The following is a 20,080-nucleotide window of genomic DNA, read 5'->3' as shown; positions in this document are numbered from 1 at the left end:
TCCCCAGGCTGAAGCCGGAAGCCCCGCCCGACCTAGCCGGTTGCCGGTCCCCATTAGGCCAGTTCGAACGTGACCTTGTTTTGGCGTTGCTAGGAGACCCGGCTCCCGCACGCCCTCCACTGGCCAGCGCCCCAGCGAGCGCTGGAAGGGGGCGGGGCCGCGGCTGGCGCGGGGAGCGGTTGGCAGAGCACCGTTAGGCTGCTGGCGCGCGGCGCCCACCCGGCGCCCCCAGAAGCGGCGTCTCGTCTCCGGCCACCAACCGGGCCTCACTGGTGCCTTCCGGCGCCGGTACCACCGTGCTCCCGAGCGGCTGTGAGCGACGTTGGGTCCGGACGAGGAAGGACTGTGAGTCAGGTGAGCCGCAGCGGGGCAGGCAGCTGGTGTGGCCACACCCTGCCTGAGGAGCGGAGCCGGCCGGGTGCGGAGGGGCGACGTGAGGGGATCGTGCTGCGGGGACAGTGGGCTGTCTGCGGGTGCCGCACATTGAATCATTCACTCTTGGAGGCCGGCGTGGCCACAGCCAGCAACCTCCGGCCAGCGGACAAAGGGTTAACGCGCCGGCGGTGACCGCGAGCCCCGGATGTGGGAGCTCTGGCGCGGCGTCCCCGGGCCGCGCTGCAGGTGTGCGGGGGCGGTGGAACAAGCAGTCTGGCGGCAACCTGAGCGACCGGCCCAGGCGTCCCCTCACCTGCAGGGGGCTAATGGGCTCCCTCCGCGGGCGCCGTGTTTTCTAACTTAAGGGCAACAGGTGGTGCTTGTGGACCGAGAGAGAACCCAGCCCGGCCGCACTGGGAGCGGCAGTTACTCTCGCCAATTAGGGCGCTGGGGCGGGTGTGAATTGGACGCGCTGACGCGGGTCACCAATGGGATTTGGGCTCATGGGTGGGCCGTGATGAGTGGGCGTGGTCAGAGTCTGACTCTTCGGTTTCTAGTGCAGCAACTGCCAGAGCTGCGTGGAGAGCTAAGCTGAGCGGACGTGGGGTGCTTCTCCCCAAAAACCTCGCGTAAAAAACCGCCTACCAAATGCTTTCTCATTTGGACCCAGACTCCAGTTCCGGAGGTGAGAGCATTGTCCTATTTTGGGGGGTCGGGGGGATAATAGTGACCTTGGGTATGCTCTTAAGCACGTGGAATTAGATCCCCGAGATAGGATTACGTGTTACGAGTTTTCTGCCCAAAGAGGCACTTCTGTGGTTATTGCGAATTGGACCAGATACTAGTGACTAGGTTGTCTTCAGAATGAGGTCTTTGAGATTTGGGAACCCAGGGAAGTAGAGAAGTACGTGTTACTGCAGTTTTCGTGAATGTTGAGGAATTGCAATCACAGGGATGATTCTCTCGGTTGCCTTGGTTTGCGTACGTTTCATATGTCATTTGGTTTGTTTACTGAAGCAAGTTCTATTTTTCAGGTTCCTCGTCTTGCTTATTTAAGCAGAAAGAGAGAAAAACAGTTGTAGTACGTTATTTCACCAGAATAACTTATTCATTTTCCCCCTCAGCAGTCTTGTAGGTGGATCCCCTAGGAAAAGAAGTTCTAAAGCAGTAAGAAGAAAGCATTTCAATTTGGATCGCTTATTTGCACCTGGAAATGGGGAATGGACTGTCAGACCAGACTTCTATCCTGTCCAGCCTGCCTTCGTTTCAGTCCTTTCACATTGTTATTCTGGGTTTGGACTGTGCTGGAAAGACGACTGTATTATATAGGCTGCAGTTCAATGAATTTGTAAATACTGTCCCTACCAAAGGATTTAACACTGAAAAAATTAAGGTTACCTTGGGAAATTCTAAAACAGTCACTTTTCACTTCTGGGATGTGGGTGGCCAGGAGAAATTAAGGCCACTGTGGAAGTCATACACCAGATGCACAGATGGCATTGTGTTTGTTGTGGACTCCGTTGATGTTGAAAGAATGGAAGAAGCCAAAACTGAACTTCATAAAATAACCAGGATATCAGAAAATCAGGGAGTCCCTGTACTTATAGTTGCTAACAAACAAGACCTGAGGAACTCTCTGTCTCTGTCAGAAATTGAGAAATTGTTAGCAATGGGTGAACTGAGCTCTTCGACTCCCTGGCATTTGCAGCCCACCTGTGCGATCATAGGAGATGGACTAAAGGAAGGACTTGAGAAACTACATGATATGATAATTAAAAGAAGAAAAATGTTGCGGCAACAGAAAAAGAAGAGATGAATGGTGATCCTTTTTATATCTGTGTGGAGTAGGTTTTCTCTGGTCTGATGTTGACAAATGGAAGAGTGTCTACAGCCTGGTTTGTCCGCCTGCCCTCCTGGATGCTGATAAAGCTTTGTTTTGTTGAACAATCAGATGCCCAACTCTTTGCCTTGTGGAAGATGAGTAAATGCAGTGCTTCTTAAAATGGTCTCTTCTCCCTACCCCACAAATCTTTTGGTACTACCATTCTGGGAAGCCAAGCATGGATAGTAAATTGACCAGAAAACAGTTGTGGAAATTTGACCTGAAGTTAGTGAAATAAAACTTTGAAGAGTGTCTGCCTAGTGTTTTGTCCTTCCATCTTTCGGGGGGAAGCCTTTACAAGGAAATTGTGTATAAGGCTTTGTATGTTAAGATAAAATGCTAATGAATGGAAATGTTAAGATACATTAATATATGTACGGTTATATTGATCACATTGGTCCAACCAGTAAGGAATAAGGAGGAAGTGTTTGCTTTTCTAAGTTTTGGCCAAATGAGTTTTGACATTTTCTGGAATCAAATGATGTAATGCTATATCTTAATTCTAGACAATGTTTGAGTTGGTCTAACTTGAAATAATAAAAATAAGGTATTGGGGGCATATTCAAGTGCATGGATTAGTTTTCCTGACAATGCATGTTTTGGTGTGTAGTTTTTTACTTTTTAGAGTAGCTATGCATCTTCTCCATGGTCAGGTTTAAAATACCTTTTTGGGGATTTAGGGCTGTTATAGTTTATTATCAGAAGCACTTTCACTTGGAGAACCTAAAATAATTTGCTTAATCTTTTATATAGTAAATTAGGGCATGTAGACTAATAAATGCATATGCTTGGTATATGTATGGATTCATGAAGAAAGCAATTGATGAATTCAGTCAAGAGGATGTAATTACAATACATGGTCTCTAATGTATTCCAGTGTAAAATACTTGTTTTATTAATCCTTGCTGGCTGAACACAGATGTGGTTTCATATATTTTTGTAGTGTTTTGAGAGGAGCAGAAGCTTTATAAACAACACCTGATGCACTGTGGAGTGAGAATGTAAGAGATGTCCTATAAGTGCTCTGAGCTTTAATTTTTTGTTTACAATCTCAGCAGTGTTATGTTGGCGTCCAGTGCTGATTATAAGGTAGGAAGAAACGATACAGTACTGCAGATAAGAATTACGATTCTAGAAAATGAAGGGGAAAGTAGCAAAGCTATGTTTTGTGAAATTTCGCTGGTGCTGTTTACACTGGACTCCAAAAACCCTTTAAATGGAAAGGAAAACCCTTTGCTTAATTTCTTATCTATAAGCAAGGACTTATTTCCAGTGATCCTATATTAGCAACTCAGCATAATTTCTGTGTGTAAAAGCCAACAGCTGTTTGTTCTGAAGATAACCAGAAGAACTGCACTTTGCTAGCAGGGTTTTGTTTTGACTTGGAGTTTTCTGTTTTGGGGGTTCTCTTGATTGTAGTGGTACAGTTAAGTTTTTGGAAACTTGATTCTTGTTACACACAAAATGAATTAGCTTCCTGTGGAGCTTTCATTGTCAAATGTACCTGCACTAGTGACAGTCACTTAGAATGTTTATATTTATAAAAATGTGGATAATAACTACCAATAAACTACTGGAGGCACTAGGAGAACAGTGTTTGACTTTGAGTTTTAATGTATTTCCATTTGCTGAAGCTTTTAATTAGTTGTACAAAAACAACTCTTGACAGCTGGGTTCCGAGTCCCATAGTAGTTTGGTTTTCCTCAAGTGTGACAGGCACCAAAGGCCGTTTTCTGGGAGAACCTTTCCTTTTTTTCTCTTTTTTTTTTTTACCTTTCACTGAATGAAATCATGATATATACTCTCAATATCACTAGATTGTTATGGATTAATAAAGCTTGCTGAAAAAACAAAATCAGTGAATGGATTTAGATGTTTAGCCCACCTGTACTTTTTCTATTACTTGCTGTATGTTTTAACTGCCTCTCAGAAGTTTAATAAGTGTGTTGGCCCTTTATTTGTAGCCTAAGAATTTGATAAACAAATCCATGTTATTTAAGTGTTTTGTATTTAGTGCACAACTACAATGACAAAATGGCATGAACACTATATTAGCTTTGATTTATAAAATATATTTTCAATTCCAAAACTGGTCATGATATTTTCCACTTCGTTAAGGAGTCTCCCCAAAATGCACTCCGAAGAGTTTGACAGTGCTTTCATACCTAGTTTTTTATTGAGGTACGCCTTTGCTAAAGTATATTTCTAAAATATTTTCTTACATTTAAGGTTATTTGGTTTAATACCCAACATTAATCAAAGACCAGACGATTCTAAATTCAAATTATCAAAGATAAGTTAAATATAAAGAAGTCTAGGCTTATTCTTAAATAGATTATAAGCATTTAAGAAAAGTCATTTAGTTTATGTAGCCAGCATAGGTTCACTAAGAATCATGGAAAAATGAGTAAATCCTTGGAAGCAGAAAAGTGGTTACTAGTGAAAATAAATGTATGTAGAGAGAGAATTACTAGCCTGTAGAAACATGATGATTTCTGAACAGAGGGAAAGATGTAGACTTAGAATGTTTTTGTTTGTACAAGGCATTTGACACTTAAACAGTGTTTGATTAATTATTCATGTTGACCTGGAAGGAGGTCTTTGGTAGAGTGTTTCAGGGTTCTACTTAATAAAACAATTTCATCAGTAACACAACAGTTTCTTCAGTGATCGCAAAAGACACAAAAAATGTTTTTTTTAAACTTTGGGTGATAGAACAGTCACCATTTAGCTAATACAACTTGGAACTTTGAATATACCATCATTTGAAGTTGGAAATTTAAGGTTTAAATTTAGAAGATTCCTAAATGGATAGTAGTGATGCTTGTGTGACATTGTGGATATACTTAACGCCACTGAGTTATACATCCAAAAGTAGTTAAAAATAGTAAACTTTATATTTTATCGCACCTAAAATTTTATAATATTAAGTAGTACACTTAGTTTCCAAGAACCAGCCAAAAGTAGAGTGAAAGCATCCTAATTTAGAGATACTTCGTTACAAGTTTTATGGAAGACTGGGGTATTTAAAGCTTAATATGAATGGGGTGCCTGGGTGGCTCAGTAAGTTGGGCATCTCACTTTTGGTTTGGGCTCAGGTCATGATCTCAGGGTTGTGAGATCCGAGTTCCTGGTTTGGCTCTGTGCTCAGCAGGGAGTCTGCTTGAGATTCTCTCCTCGCTCTGCATGCCCCCCGCCGCTCAAGTGTGCAGGTGTGTTCTCTCTACGTAAATAAATTTTCTAAAAAATTAATATGAACAAATACAGCATGGTAAACTAATAATTGTAAAGTTAGTATTTAAATATATGATAATCAGAGATAATAGTCTCAACAAACTACAGCTGAAATATGTATTAAATCTGTGTATGCAAGTTAGAAGCCTAGGAATACCTACATGGGAGACCAGTTTAGGAGGATAAGTGTACTAGCTAAAAACAGCAGGAGCTTTGGAGTCAGACTAGGTTCAAATCCTGGATCTCCCGCTATACACTTGTGACTTTTTGGCTTATTCTTTGAAACTTCTCATGATGTGAATGCCTTCCTGGGAAAATGAAGGCTGTCATGGAAAATTTTGAGAAGATTAAGTGAAATAATGTAAACTAGCACCTAACCAACTATTTCATAGGAACTCAATAAATGATAGCTATTATTGTTAACCACTATGGATCAATAGGTGTTGAGAGGCAGTTGATAATGGCTGTAGAATTCAGATTTGAATCTCAGATCCACCATGTACTACTTTCATTTTGGACAGTTTACTTGCCCTCAGCCTTAGTTTCTTCACTGGTAAACTGAGGCATATGCCTACTCTTTGGGTTTGATTTACTAAAAGGTTTATAAGGTATGATATTTAGGGACTACCTGCCACATAGTAAACTTTTAATGGATATTTGTTATTGATAGCCAGAATATGTTTTGACAAATATATTTAAAGAAAACTTCGGAGGGGAATGTGACACGAAGAGCTCTTACTTTGTTTTTCTTAGCATTCCTGCAGCATGGCACAAAATGGGAGCTTGGTGGAACTTGGGCAAAACTAAACATACTGAATTCTCTTGAAATCTGGGTCATTTCCTTACATTTCTAAAGCACCAATCTATTTTAGCACGATGTAATTTCGCCTTCCCTTGTAAGAAACAAAATTTAAAAACATTATTTTTTGACACAAATCAAAATAGAACACTGCAGATATTAAAATGTGGAACTGTGTACATTGTGGTTCAGAATGTGTCGAGATTATTACCAATTTGCAGATTTTATCTAATGATAAGTTGGGCTCTGTATGCCAACCTTTCTATGGAAACTTGCCAGTATTTGTGGGCACATCTGGTAGATGATGGTGGTGATTTGTGTTTGCCGGACGGATATGTGTGCTGTGTTATTTTCCAGTTATTTTCAGTTTGGGGTCATGTTTTTATGTATTCTGCTTATGTTTTGCTGAAGTTGAGATTACCCACATTAGGTGTTGGGTTATAAAGGAGTCGAGTGGAAAATCCTCGGTTATCAGCCAAAATAAACCAAAGCCAAAATACTTTCTTTGGGCCTCTCTTCTCTGAGTCTGTAATAAGGAAGAAATTAAAGCAGTGCCAAACTACAAGTATTATCTGGATCATTGTCCCCACCCCTTCCCTTCCTGTTTGAAGACTAACAGGTAATGCAGCTGTGTGTGAGTCTGTGTGTGTGTGTGTGTGTGTGTGTGCGCGCGCCTGTGTGCTCTATTTACCTCCTCTGAGTGATTGAAACTGGTATGGGTTAGCACAATGGTTCTCAAAGTGTGGTCCCTGGACCAGAAGTGTTAGCATTACCAAGAAACTTGCTAGAAAGGCTGATTCTCAGGCTCTATTCTACACCTATGAATATGTAACTTTGGCATTGGGCCTATTTGATTCTGATTTTCATTAAAGGTAACTAGTGAGTTAACAGAAAATCCAGTCACTTATGCTAAAAAAATTGAATTAAGATAAATAATTCCAGGGGTGCCTGGGTGGCACAGTGGTTAAGCGTCTGCCTTCGGCTCAGGGCGTGATCCCAGAGTTCTGGGATCGAGCCCCACATCAGGCTCCTCCGCTATGAGCCTGCTTCTTCCTCTCCCACTCCCCCTGCTTGTGTTCCCTCTCTCACTGGCTGTCTCTATCTCTATCTTAAAAAAAAAATAATTCCAATACCATAAGAGTAAGGCTTGCTTATTTATTTATTTATTTATTTATTTATTTATTTATTTATTCATTCATTCATTTAAAAGATTTTGTTCATTTATTTGACAGAGAGAGACACAGTGAGAGAGGGAACACAAAACACAAGCAGGGGGATGGGAGAGGGAGAAGCAGGCTTCCCGCCAAGGAGGGATCCTGATGCGGGGCTCGATCCCAGAACCCTGGGATCATGACCTGAGCTGAAGGCAGATGCTTAATGACTGAGCCACCCAGACCCCCCCCCTTTTTTTATGATTTATTTATTTAGATTCAGGCCTTTTTAAAAATGTTTTTTCAAAAGCATGATGTTTGATTTATAGTAGCATCCAGTAAAACCTAGTTGAATGAGCTTTAATCAAGCCAGCAGAAACACTATCTTTCATGTGTCTTATCTTATAAGTTTATTTTATACATCTACATATATACAAGAGAATGGAGCTTTGGTTGTTTACTGTATGCTAAGCCTCCTAAGCCGTGTAGCAGTGTAGTATTCCAAAAATGGGTGGTTGAAGAGAGATGTTGAGGTTGATTCATTTCAGTGTTGCTCTAGTTTTAAATAAACATTTTAACCTTTTATTATGACAAATCTCAAACTTATATAAAAGTAGAATAGCATCATGAACACCCAAGTATCACTCATCTAGTTTCCATAATTATCAACTCCTGGCCAGTCCCGTTTACTCTCTATTTCCTCCTATTGTCTTCTCTCCCACCTTTCTTCTCCCCCCTCCCCTATATTATTTTGAAGCCCTAAAAGTTCCATCTTATTTATAAATATTTTGGTGAGGATGGTGGGGCAGGGTGCAGATGGAGAGGCAGAGAGAGAATCTTAAGCAGACTCCAAGCCCAGCATGGATCCTGACATGGGGCTTGATCTCAATACCCTGAGATCATGACCTGAGCTGAAATCAAGAGTCAGACGCTTAACTCACTAAGCCACCCAGGTGGCCCAATAAGCACTCTTCTTAAAAATAATCTCAGTATCATCGCATGTAAAAGAAAATACTTCTTTAAAACAATCAAATATCCGTTCAATGTTTAGACTTCCCCAATTAAAGTTTTTAAAAGTTTTTTTTGCATTGGAAGACATCTGCCATAGAGCAGTCTCTGGTTGAAAAAGGACTCTCGCCTTTCTCTTGCCGCTCTGTATAATGCCAACATGAATAAGAACAGTCATTTGTTTCCTTTTTAGTGCAGAAGTGGAATAACCCAACAGCACGTGTTTGGAAACCATCAGTAACTAGTGGGCCAATGAATTTTTTAAAATATTAATAGTTTATGTCCCTTAATCCATCATCTATCTGCAGATACCCTGAAATGGGTCAGTAACAAAATGGAGTTCCCTAGAGCAACATTTTGCCAAACTGGCTATACTTCAGAATGGCTTAAGGAGCTTTTAAAACTCCCTAGACTCTACCTCAGGCATTTGGAATCAAATATCTAGGGGATGGAACCAGTAATTTATTTTCTAACTCTTCCTAACTTTCTAACACTCCTCCATCAGCCGATTTAGAAACCATTGCTTTGTTGGAGATGACAGAGGGATGGTACGTTTAGTGGCAGGAATAAAGAGATCATAAATAGAACTGACTGAGTGAACATTTACCTGGTGGTCTTAGGTCCCCCCCACTTTTTTTTTTTCTGTATGGTGGGATTTTCTGTTGGCTTGACATTGATGTCAAAATAACCAAACTGAGAACTTTGTCTGATTTAGAGATGTCTCAGATCTGATAGCTTAAGGGAACTCTGAGAGAGCCCAGGGGAAAGGCAATATGTGGAGTAAACACTTTTCCTTCCATGGACCGTGTATATACTCTATGCTAAGAGGCGTGAGGAATCCTAGAAATTTATGGGTGGTCCTCCTCATCTCCAAAAAGACAGAGACCAGTTAGAGACTTAGAGGTAAAGTACTAACTAGTGCCTACAATGTTGCTTTTTTGTAATCCTTGTGGGAACTTTGCATATCACAGGTTTCAGTGGTCATTTCATAGCCAATTATTTTGGGACTAACAGGTATGCTAAGGAAAAACCACAGGTGTATTATAGTAACACCTAAATAAAATGGGTGGTGCCAAATGGCCTAGATCAAACCCCTGGCACATTTGATTAATAAAATAAACACTTTCCGTCTCTCAGTTTACTAGGCAAAGATGGTTTGTTCCCGTTGCTCCATCAGTCTGTCAGTAACTCCCCATGCTGAAAACTGGTGCTTGTTTTAAATTTTACAGAGAGAGTTTTAATCATAATCTTGACATTAGCTATGTGACTGAATGCAAGTTACTTAATTTCCCTGAGTTGATGCCTTCTCACCTTAAAATGGTGATCCTTACCTCTCTTACAGGGTTATATTCTGAAAGGCTTGTAACTCATCCGGCATATCTGGCACATACATCAGACATTCACTCAAGAAGTATTTGAATGACTACGACCTGCAGCCAGGTGTTTGGAAGACAGCAGTAAGCAAAACTGAGATGGGTACGATTTCTGTCGCCTGCATGGAAAGTAAGTTCCACCAGGATTGGGAATGTATCCATTGTTGTATCTCTAGCTCTTAAAACACTGCACAGCTCCCTGCACAGACTAATCACCCACATATCGACATAACAAGCAAGTGAATGAAGCTGTTAATGAGGGAGTCAGACAAAAGGTAATCAAAAAACAAATACAAAATGTGGAAAGTGCTATGAAGGAAGCAAAGGGTAGAGGAATGGACAACAACAGGAATGACGTTTTTTTTGATACAGTCATTTGAGGTTTTTCTGATCTGTCCAAAGAGCTATGGGAAGACCAGAAGGAAAAGCATTTCAGGCAGAGGGAACATTAGATGCAAAGAGCAATCACTAAATGGAGTTGAGAACTGAGAGAAAGAAACTAGCATGGTCGGAACTAGTGAGAAAAGGAGAGAATGGCAGGACGTGAAGTTGAATGAGCACGGTAAGACATTTTTATCCAGTTTGACAACTGTGTTTTTAGAAAGAGTAGTTTTATTTAGTCTTTATATATTAACTACAAATTACTATTTGTGTTTAAATCTACCATGATATTTTTTCATTTCTTTGACCATTTCTGTTTCTTTTTAATGTCTTTTTTCTTTCTTTTTGATTTACTATTCTTTCTTTTTTTGATGCCATAATTACAACATACATCCTTGATTTAGTGAGGTTGAATATAAATTAGCAATTTTGCCACTTCTACTTTTTGGACAATATAAAAACATAAGGCACTTTTAATTGCATTTACTTCCTTGGTGATATAGAGGCTATTACTGTTGTATATTTTATATACACTGAAGTGCTTCTAAGGCACAGCCGTTTATTTATTGCATACTTATTCTTTCTGCTCTCTACTTCTTCTTGAATTTCTTGAGGTATAATCTGGGATCGTTTTCCTTCTGCCTGAAGAACTTCTTCTACTATTTTCTCTAGTGTGATTTGCTAACAACAAATCCTTCCATGTTTGGTTTCTGAAAATACCTATTTTGCTTTTATTTTTAAAGGGTATTTTTACTGTGTATAGAATTTTAAATTGGTTCTTGTTGTTTTTAACACTTTAAAGCACGTCATTCTAGGGGCACCTGGCTGGCTTAGTTGGTGGAGCGTGTGACTCTTGATCTCAGGGTTGTAAGTTCAAGCCAACATTGGGTGCAGAGATTACTTAAAAATAAAAAATCTTTTAAAAATAAAAATTTAAAAAAAGACCATGTCATTCTCTTTTCTTCTTGTTGTTGAGAGGTCAGCTGTTGATAGAATGTTTTTGCTCATATGAGGGTAGTATGTCTTTTATTCTCTGGTCACTTATAAGATTTTTCTTGGTGTTCAAGTTTTGCAATTTGACTCTGTGTCTAGGGGTGGTTTTCTTTGTATCTCTTTTGGATGGGATTTGTAGGGTTTCCTCAATTCATGCCTGTGAGATAACATCTGGCGATCTGGGAGTCTGTCTTCTGTTTTTTAATTAAATTTTGCTCTATTATATTTTTCTCCCGACCGACTACCATACATCATAAATAAAACTTGTGTGATATTTGAGGCCCTGTAGGGTGTCATCCTCCACAAAGAATCTGTCTCTGGCAGCCGGCAAGGGTTCCTCTCTCCGGGTTCCTTTTTCTTTTGGCTCTTTCCCCCAGATCCTTAGTGTCTCTGCAGCCCTCAGATCCCTTTAAGTAGATTTAAAAACACAAATTGTCTAGCTTTTCTAGTTTGTCTTAAGTGTAAGGTTGGTCTGAAAGAAGTAAAAAGAGTAAAATTTACTCTAAAAGCAATAGGAAAGTATTCAAGGATTTGATATCATCTGATTTCTATTTTAGGATGATGTATGAAATTATTTATTTTGTCATCTCTTCCCTTAAAATGTCACTGAAGTTGCCTTTTATCTCCATTTCCATCGTTATCATCCTGATCTGAACTCTAGTTACTAGCTTGGGTCTTGGTTTTATCTCACTCTCTTGGGCCCTGAAGGCCATGCAACATATCAAGGTTAGATTCTTTTTCCTGAGATCCTGTTTCTTTTATGTCTAGATTTGGAACTTAAAAATAGCCATGCAATCCTTTTACCTAAGTAAGTAGTTTTAGTAGTCACATTTTATAGACAAGCAAAGCGGCTCGACGTGGCTAAGGAGCTTGTTCCGTCCAGATGGAGCGACAGGTTGAACATAGGCTTCTTGAATTTCAGAAGGTAGAGACATTATTTGCTGTTACTGAAATGTATTCTACTCAGACTATATTTACTCTAAATGTAGCAGCATTTGTATTCTGTTGCCGCTGCAGACAAAACTTAGTTAAAATTGAAATAATAAGAAAAAGTTAAAACCTTTATTGTTGTTGATGCTCACTGATATCAAAGTTGCTTGGCTGGAGCTTTTTTTCCGAGATGTTCAGAGGTTTTTTGTTCCTGAGCGGTTTAACACTGACCTATATAATTGTTAGTAATATTTTAGAATAGGAATCCTTTCTATTTATACCTAAACAGATTTAAGATTATTTCACATATGCACATAACACACATGTAGATACACACATGCATGAGAGTTTTAAAAAGGATAGAAGACATTAAATTTAGTGCTTTGCAATTTTTGTTAACTAATCGAGATATGTATTTTTTAAAGGATCAGAGAAATTTGTTTCCTGGACTACAGATTCTATCTTTAACTTGCTGTTTCCTAGGTACTGTGATATTCTTACTCTGGGATGTTTTTAGGCACATCAAGTGCTGAAATCACGTACTTCACCACATACTGGGCTTCATGTATGCTTACAAGCCTGGACATAGACGGGGGGTGTGAGGAAGCAGAGCTTTTGTCTTTTTGTCTTCAAATTGCTATCAATGTTCTACTCATTAATTTATGCCTTAATATCTGCCATTTATACTTATTGGATTAAAGTTTCAATTCCATCTCAGATATATCTTAAATTCTTGATATCATTGAAGTCTAGCTTATACATGTTAAACAATAACCGGATTCCCGTATATCCTGGAGTGACTGACTTAATCCCCTGGATTTGAAATACTAGCACTTCAGACCTGATAGAACTAAACGTTAGACTAAGATGGTGGCGGCCATGAGTCTCAAAGCTCTCTAAGAGAAAGGTATGATATTATCATTAAGAGCTTAGGTCCTGGAACCAAACTGACTCGTCTAAATGTTGGTTTTACCATTTATTAGCTATGTACCTTTGGATAGGTTGCTTAACCTCTCTGGCCACAATATTCTCAATTATAAAATCAGAGAACAATAATATGCCCTTCTGGAGTCATTATAAGTATTAAAAATTATCATGACATGTTGAGTATTTAGAATCTTGTCCTGCCCTTAGTAAGTAATTTATTATTTTTACTCTTATTAGTTTACCAATAAAATTTTCTCTGCAGTGACCCAGTTATAATAGGGTTTGTGTGGAAGATCTTTGCAATCTCTGACATTCTGTCAATTAATGTAGTTTTCAGAGATTCTTTAGCAGTGTGAATAAGCTAGAATGCTCTCCAATCTGATATTGTTTAGATCTGTACCAGTTCTGCATGTGGCAATCCGTGGTCCCTGTACTAATAAGCTAATGTTTATTTAAAACCCAGTGTTGCGAGAGGGATGGGTAGATTCTGACACAAATTAAACGTGAGATAATTAAAGAGATTTTTCAAGAGGCAGCAGTAAAAGTTTACTTCCTGTCTGTAGAGAGGAATGTTTGGGGAGCGTCTGATTCCAGAGGAGGAGCAGCAAGGTTCCTCGAGGTTCTGCCTTTCTTGCGTTTCTCTGACCCCCTTTGTAATTGACAGTCAGGTGGACAGAGGGCTTCTGCTGTATCCTGGAAGTCACTAGTACTTCTAGAAAGTAAGACATGTTACCACTTTAATTACACAGCCTTGCCGAAAGGTTGGTGTCCTCAGGTTTCACAGGTGTAGTGTAATACTAAATTGGCCATGGCCACAAACAGGATGTCATTGTCATTCCTTTCAAACTACACAGCCGTCATCTGGTGATGTGTGAACACCTGGGTTTGCACCTCCTTTAACCTGAAGCAAAAGGGAGAGGACTAGTCTGAGTCTAGTTTTGCCTTTGTGAGAGCTGACCCATGGCTCTGCATCTCCCTATAGACATTGTATTTGGATATGTGTCTATGTGTATGTAAATTTGTATTTTTTAGAACAGCTCTTTGAGGGAACCATTACTTTTGCTATATTATGTAGAGTGGGTGCTAAATGAAGGTTAAGTACTAATAAGAAAAATACCAGTAATTTACAGGTGAGGCATTGGTGACTCATTACTTACAGTGTGTTCAGTATTTAAACTTGGTTATGCAAATATATCAGATATTTCTTATATGAACTTAACTTTTAGAATATTCAATCACTGGAGTCATCGTCAAGGAAGAGCATTTTGAATAATTTCTGTTTTTTGGGTTTTTGTTTTGTTTTGTTTTTTTACTTTTAATTTTGGAACAGTTTTAAATTTGGAGAAAAGCTGCAAGAATTGAACTAAAAAAGAACAGAAAAAAAATTTCTGTGCATCCTTATCCCAGAGACTTCATGTAAGGTTGGCCAGTTGTCTCAATAATGTCCTTTATCATGTGGGATGCAATCCAGGATCCATTGTGGAACCTGGTTGTCTCATTTATTCTGAAACGATTCCTCCTTTCCTTGACTTTCTCGGCCATATCATTTGAAGATTGAAGGCCAGTTTTTGGAGGCTGTCCCCCTGTTTGGGTTTAGCTAACGTTTCCTTATAATTATATCCAGGTCATGCATTCTTTGATCAAAATCTCACAGAAGTGATGCTTTGCTCTTTTTCTTGCATCTAATCATATGGCACATGGTGTCAATTTTTTTCATTCTATTATAAAGGTATGATTTTTTTTATATTTTGGAATTAGTAATTATTTTGTGAGGAGAAATATTGAGACTGTAAAATCCTGTTCCTCTGCTTACTGATTACTGATTAGTTTTGGTATCCTTGCTAAATAATAGCTAATAATAAAAATAATAATAGCTGTTGCTATTTCTTACCTGATTATTTCTGTATTCGTTGAGGAATGTTGATTTTTGGGGCACCTGGGTGGCTCGGTCTGCCTTCCTACTCAGGTCATGATCTCAGGGTCCTGGGATCGAGTCCCATATCAGGCTCCCTGCTCAACGGGGAGTCTGCTTCTCCCTCTCCCTATGCCATTCCCCCTGCTTGTGCTCTACACTTTCTCTATGTCAAATAAATAAATAAATAAAAATCTTAAAAAAAAATAAGAAAAGAAATGTTGATTTTCGGGGTGCCTGGGTGGCTCAGTCGTTAAGCATCTGCCTTCAGCTCAGGGTGTGATCCCTGTGTTCTGGGATCAAGCCCCACATCAGGCTCCTCCGCTGGGAGCCTGCTTCTTCCTCTCCCACTCCCCCTGCTTGTGTTCCCTCTCTCGCTGGCTGTCTCTTTCTCTGTCAAATAAATAAATAAAATCTTTAAAAAAAAAAAAAGAAATGTTGATTTTCTGGTTTCTTCATTCCTTCTTCATTACTTGGTATTAAACTGTAAGGAAGAGCTTTCTTTTCTCCCCATTTGTTTATTTATCTGTATCATTGAGGAATCATAAATTCTTTTTTTTATTTTTGAGAGAGAGAGAGGGAGGGAGAGAGGTGGGGGAGGGGCAGAGGGAGACGGAAAGAGAGAATCTTAAGCAGGCTGCATGCCCAGCGGGGAGTCTAACTCTGGGCTCAATCTCACAACCCTGAGATCACGACCTGAGCGGAAATCAAGAGTTGGATGCTTAACTGACTGGGCCACCCAGGCACCCCCATAATTCCTTTTTTAGTCCATGAGCTCTAATTAGGTCCTATCATTATTTATTTTAATATTCTAATTATCCCAGATTTGACTAGTAGGAGACTCTTCAGGCTGAATTCTGGGTCCTTTTGAGGTGTAGCCATCATTCTTACTTTCTGGCACGGTCAGATGATTCAAGCTCACCTTGTTCTTATACCAGCCCTGGGATCAATGATCTCACCAGGAAGTCTTGTTTCTTTTAGTAGAGTGGCTCCTAATCTAGATCTAGAAACTAAGATCAAGATAGGTGCAAGGTGTGCCCATTGCTGGGATAGATACTCCGGCTTCTAAGCAAGTTTAGTGGAAAGAGGAAGCTTATACGTATACATACACATACCTCTGTTTCTCATTCCATCTCTCTTTCTCTCTCTCAATAGATAGATAGATAAGTGTGTGTGTCTGTGTATCTGTATGTGTGTATGTATATGTGTATATGTATATACACACGTTTATGTGTATATACCATACCTCCAATTCCTATTTCCTATGACTACAGAACTTATTACAGGGTCTTCTGAAGCTTACAATGAGGTTACCTACTGATAAACCCATCCAAAGTTGAAATATCGTCAGTGGAAAATGCATTGATTACACCTAACCTACTGAACATCGTAGCTTAGCCTAGTCTTCCTTAACATGTTCAGAACTCTTCCATTAGGGGCGCCTGGGTGGCTCAGTCCTTCAGCATCTGCCTTCGGCTCAGGGCATGATCCCGGAGTCCTAGGAACGAGCCCCACATCGGGCTCCTCCACTGGGAGCCTGATTCTTCCTCTCCCACTTCCCCTGCCTGTGTTCCCTCTCTCGCTGGCTGCTTCTCTCTGTGTCAAATAAATAAATAAAAGCTTAAAAAAAAAAAAAAAAGAACTCTTCCATTAGCCCACAGTTGGGCAAAATCACCTAATACAAAGCGAATTGTATAATATAATGTTGAATATCTCATGTAATTTATTGACTGCTGTACCAAAAGTGACAAACAGAAGAGCTGTCTGGGTACAGAGTGGTTTTTTGTGTTGGTGAGGGAGAGGGAGAGAGAGAATGTCAAGTAGACTCCACACTGAGTGTGCATCCTCACCCTGGGGCTCATCCCACACCCCTGAGATCATGACCTGAGCCAAAATCAAGAGTCAGCTACTTAACCAACTGAGCTACCCTGGCGCCCCAAGAGACCACTAGATTTTGAAAGAAGCAGCTGAATAGTTCTCTTCTCCATTAACAGTAGGAACTGACAAGCTACACGTTTAATTTCTAGTTGGCCTTCTGAATTCTGTCTTTTTCTTAAATCTTTTTTAGAGAATTCTTAATTCTCTAGTCATTCTGTAGCAGGCCAGAGAAGGTTGGGAGGAAGTCTCCCTCCATGGTCAGAACAGTTCCTGAACAATAGCAAATACAACTGCTCTTTAAAGGCCTTAGTGTCCTGTCGTCCAATCCCAATGTTGGAGGCCTTGGGCAGATTTTGAGTGTTACTTTTTACTGCATTGGATCAAAATTTTACTATATTTAATATCATAATTCTTTTAAATACTATATACTTCTCAGTGATTTTAAAGCCACTATTATAAAATGTATAGTATCAAATAATGCCAATATTCTAGAATTTCTGTGCAAATCAATCCTGTCATGTATAGTTAATGGACTTATAGGTAAATAGCTTCAATTTTTATTATTTTAGTTAAAATCTTCTTTATTATATAAAGTGTCTTTAAAACATGTTTATTAAGGAGCACTGGGTGGCTCCATCGGTTAAGTCTCTGACTCCTAATTTCAGCTTAGATTGTGATCTCAGGGTCGTGGGATCACCCTGACTTGGGCTCCATGCTCAGCAGAGAGTCTGCTTCTCCCTCTGCCCCTACCCGCTCCCACCCACCGCACTGTCTCTCTCTCTAAAATAAATACATCTTTAAAAAATAATAATATTGGGCCACCTGGGTAGCTCAGTTGGTTAAGCGTCTGCCTTCAGCTCAGGTCATGATCCCAGGGTCCTGGAGTGGAGCCCCGCATCAGGCTCCCGGCTCAGCTAGGAGTCTGCTCTCTCTCTGCCCCTCCCCCCACCCATGTGCGCGCTCTATCTTGCTATCTCTCAAATAAATAAAATCCTTAAATAATAATAATAATAATAGTAAATATTAATAAAACATGCTTTTTAAGTCTCTCAACAATGTGGAAATGTAGTTTGGCTTTATCACTTTCCAATTAAATGTTATTCTTCCATGGCTTCCAAGGAAGAAAGTTAAGGCACTTAGGGAAATTGGTACAATTTTACACGGTTCAAGGAAAATAAGTAAATCCATATCAATGAATCTTGACTTTTTCTTTTTCTGTCTTAAATCATCTCAGAGGTAAATATTCTCCCTGCTCTAACAACTGAGTCTCGAGTTCTAGCTCAGAAAGCCATTGTCCCTTATCAGCACTGACCTTCAAAACTTGAGGTGGTTCATTTTCAAATAAAATCAATTTACAATGAAAAAACATTCTTTGAGATTACACAAAAGGCAATGGTAATATAACAAAAACCCATTTAAAGCTACCTTTCTCCCTGCATTACAGAAATTGACAACTCTAAATATTATATTACAGTATATTAATGTATTGTATTTGTGTATTATATATGCATATTACACCATTATATATTTAACATTATAAAGATACTCCTTAAACTAAATACTAATATCACAATTGCAATTGTCTGTCTCTATTTGATATGGAGCATGGATACTGGGTCATATTTCAGCAAGGACTCAGGTCTGTTGCAAGCTTCTTGAAACTCAGGGTGAGTCTGCATGACAGGCCCATTATGATTATATCTTGGACACAGCACAGTGACACTTTGCTTATAACTTACAGGTTCACAGAGTTCATAGGTAATTCATATAAACTCAAAATGTCTGAGAAGCCAGGTAAGAGACTATTTGCATCTTGGGGGCAGCTAGGTCTGAGTTTACGACTCATTTCTGTATATCTGGAAACTTTTAACAGTCGTCACCTTGGTGTACGTTTGGTTAACTCTCATCACTTATTTTGGATTTGGATGGTTTTAAAACCAGAAAGTCACTTAAGTACAGCACAATCATCTTGTTTATTTTTTAGAGCTTTCTTTCTGTTCCTTTTGGTTTTATTCATAACTCTGATTTAAAAAAAAAAAAAGATAAATGTCATGTGAGTAGATGAGAATTTTTGAAAATCTGTTTTTAAATCTGTCAAAGGAAGATACTCGTCTGAGATTTCCCTTCTGGATTGCTTTAGTCAGAGGAATGCTGTGATAAAACATTTTCACAATTATTTTATCAAGCATAATATTCAGCAAATTATAATACTAACCTTATTATACAGAGTCTCAGGAAATAGGTAATAAGTATTATTATTTTGTGTTTAGTGATAGAAACATTAAGGCTGACACTAGCAGGTGATTTTAAATAATGATTAAATTCCAGCTAAACTAGTCGTTTGACAAGCATTTACTGCAAGTACTTGAGAAAGCAGCCGGAGTGATGGTGATACTAAAACACAGCAGGATAGACTCGCCTCTTTAAAGGCCCATGACTCTTGTGCAACGGGTGTAATTAACAAGCCATTGAAATCACTGGAGGAACATCTCATAACACGATTTAAGGAGTCTTTGTTCTTAGGTTTACTAGCAGATGATATTCTGTAATGATTTGATAAATCATTGCATTCAGTGGATTTTAAAATATTTCGGGACATAAAAATCTAAAGTGTGACAGAGAACTTGAGTTGGTACCTTTTCTTTTAAACTCCTCATAGTAACCTCCTGGCATTCTCTCAACTTCTGGGGAATGCCCAGAATGTCTGTCAGCAGATGAAATCAAGTGCCAACAATAGAAGTTTATTTTGAAATCCAGCAATTTCATAAGCCTATTGAAATTATGTTCATCATTACTAAACTCTACTGGTGTAAATGTTACATAACAAAAATATGACTTATATGGCAAATCAGTGCATTCATTTGAACTTTTGTAACACAAAAATCAAGAGGCACCATGTTCTGCATTTCTTTCTGCCAAGAAGTAGCTGAAGTAAATGTATTTTTAAATTATAATATCTGCAATCATATAAATGTCATAGCTCTTTAAAAATATAAAATTCTGAGGAATAAAAGTTATGTGAGATGTACTAACTCGCAATGAGATGTACCAAATATGACTGCTTAGCAGAAATATGAAAATCCAGCCGATAATTTGTTGAGAATAAGTTTGTAAAATGTTTTCAAGAAAAAAGAAGGTGGAAAGCTAGATTGAAAGTATTTCTTTTTAATATGGTTCCAATTTAATTAAACAGCAACAATGAGCCACTTCTTAGGACCTTCCTCCTGAGATGCTGTA

General features: G+C 39.1%; 1 protein-coding gene across 4 annotated transcripts; it reads left to right on the top strand.

Moving 5' to 3' along the window:
* Positions 1 to 211: 211 nt before the first annotated feature.
* Positions 212 to 2,509, top strand: ARL4A (ADP ribosylation factor like GTPase 4A). Of its 4 annotated transcripts, none has more exons than XM_040644233.1 (3): positions 212 to 354; positions 933 to 1,060; positions 1,503 to 2,509. In XM_040644233.1, exon 3 carries the CDS (start codon positions 1,589 to 1,591, stop codon positions 2,189 to 2,191), a length of 603 nt encoding a protein of 200 aa, XP_040500167.1. In that variant the 5' UTR covers positions 212 to 354; positions 933 to 1,060; positions 1,503 to 1,588; the 3' UTR covers positions 2,192 to 2,509. The 4 variants fall into 4 exon arrangements, with proteins under 4 accessions (XP_040500167.1, XP_040500165.1, XP_040500168.1 ...); XM_040644231.1 differs by having other exon boundaries at positions 1,500 to 2,509; XM_040644234.1 differs by having other exon boundaries at positions 215 to 354; positions 938 to 1,060.
* Positions 2,510 to 20,080: the final 17,571 nt, after the last annotated feature.

This window comes from Ursus maritimus, unplaced genomic scaffold (genome assembly GCF_017311325.1).
Source record: "Ursus maritimus isolate PB19 unplaced genomic scaffold, ASM1731132v1 scaffold_3, whole genome shotgun sequence".
NCBI classification, from domain to species: Eukaryota; Metazoa; Chordata; class Mammalia; order Carnivora; family Ursidae; genus Ursus; species Ursus maritimus.
Note: the sequence above shows the minus strand (reverse complement) of the source record. Positions and strands in the feature narration are given on the sequence as shown.

Coding starts and splice junctions, on each gene's coding strand:
- ARL4A (XM_040644233.1), top strand. CDS start 1,589: ATGGGGAATGGACTGTCAGACCAGACTTCTATCCTGTCCAGCCTGCCT.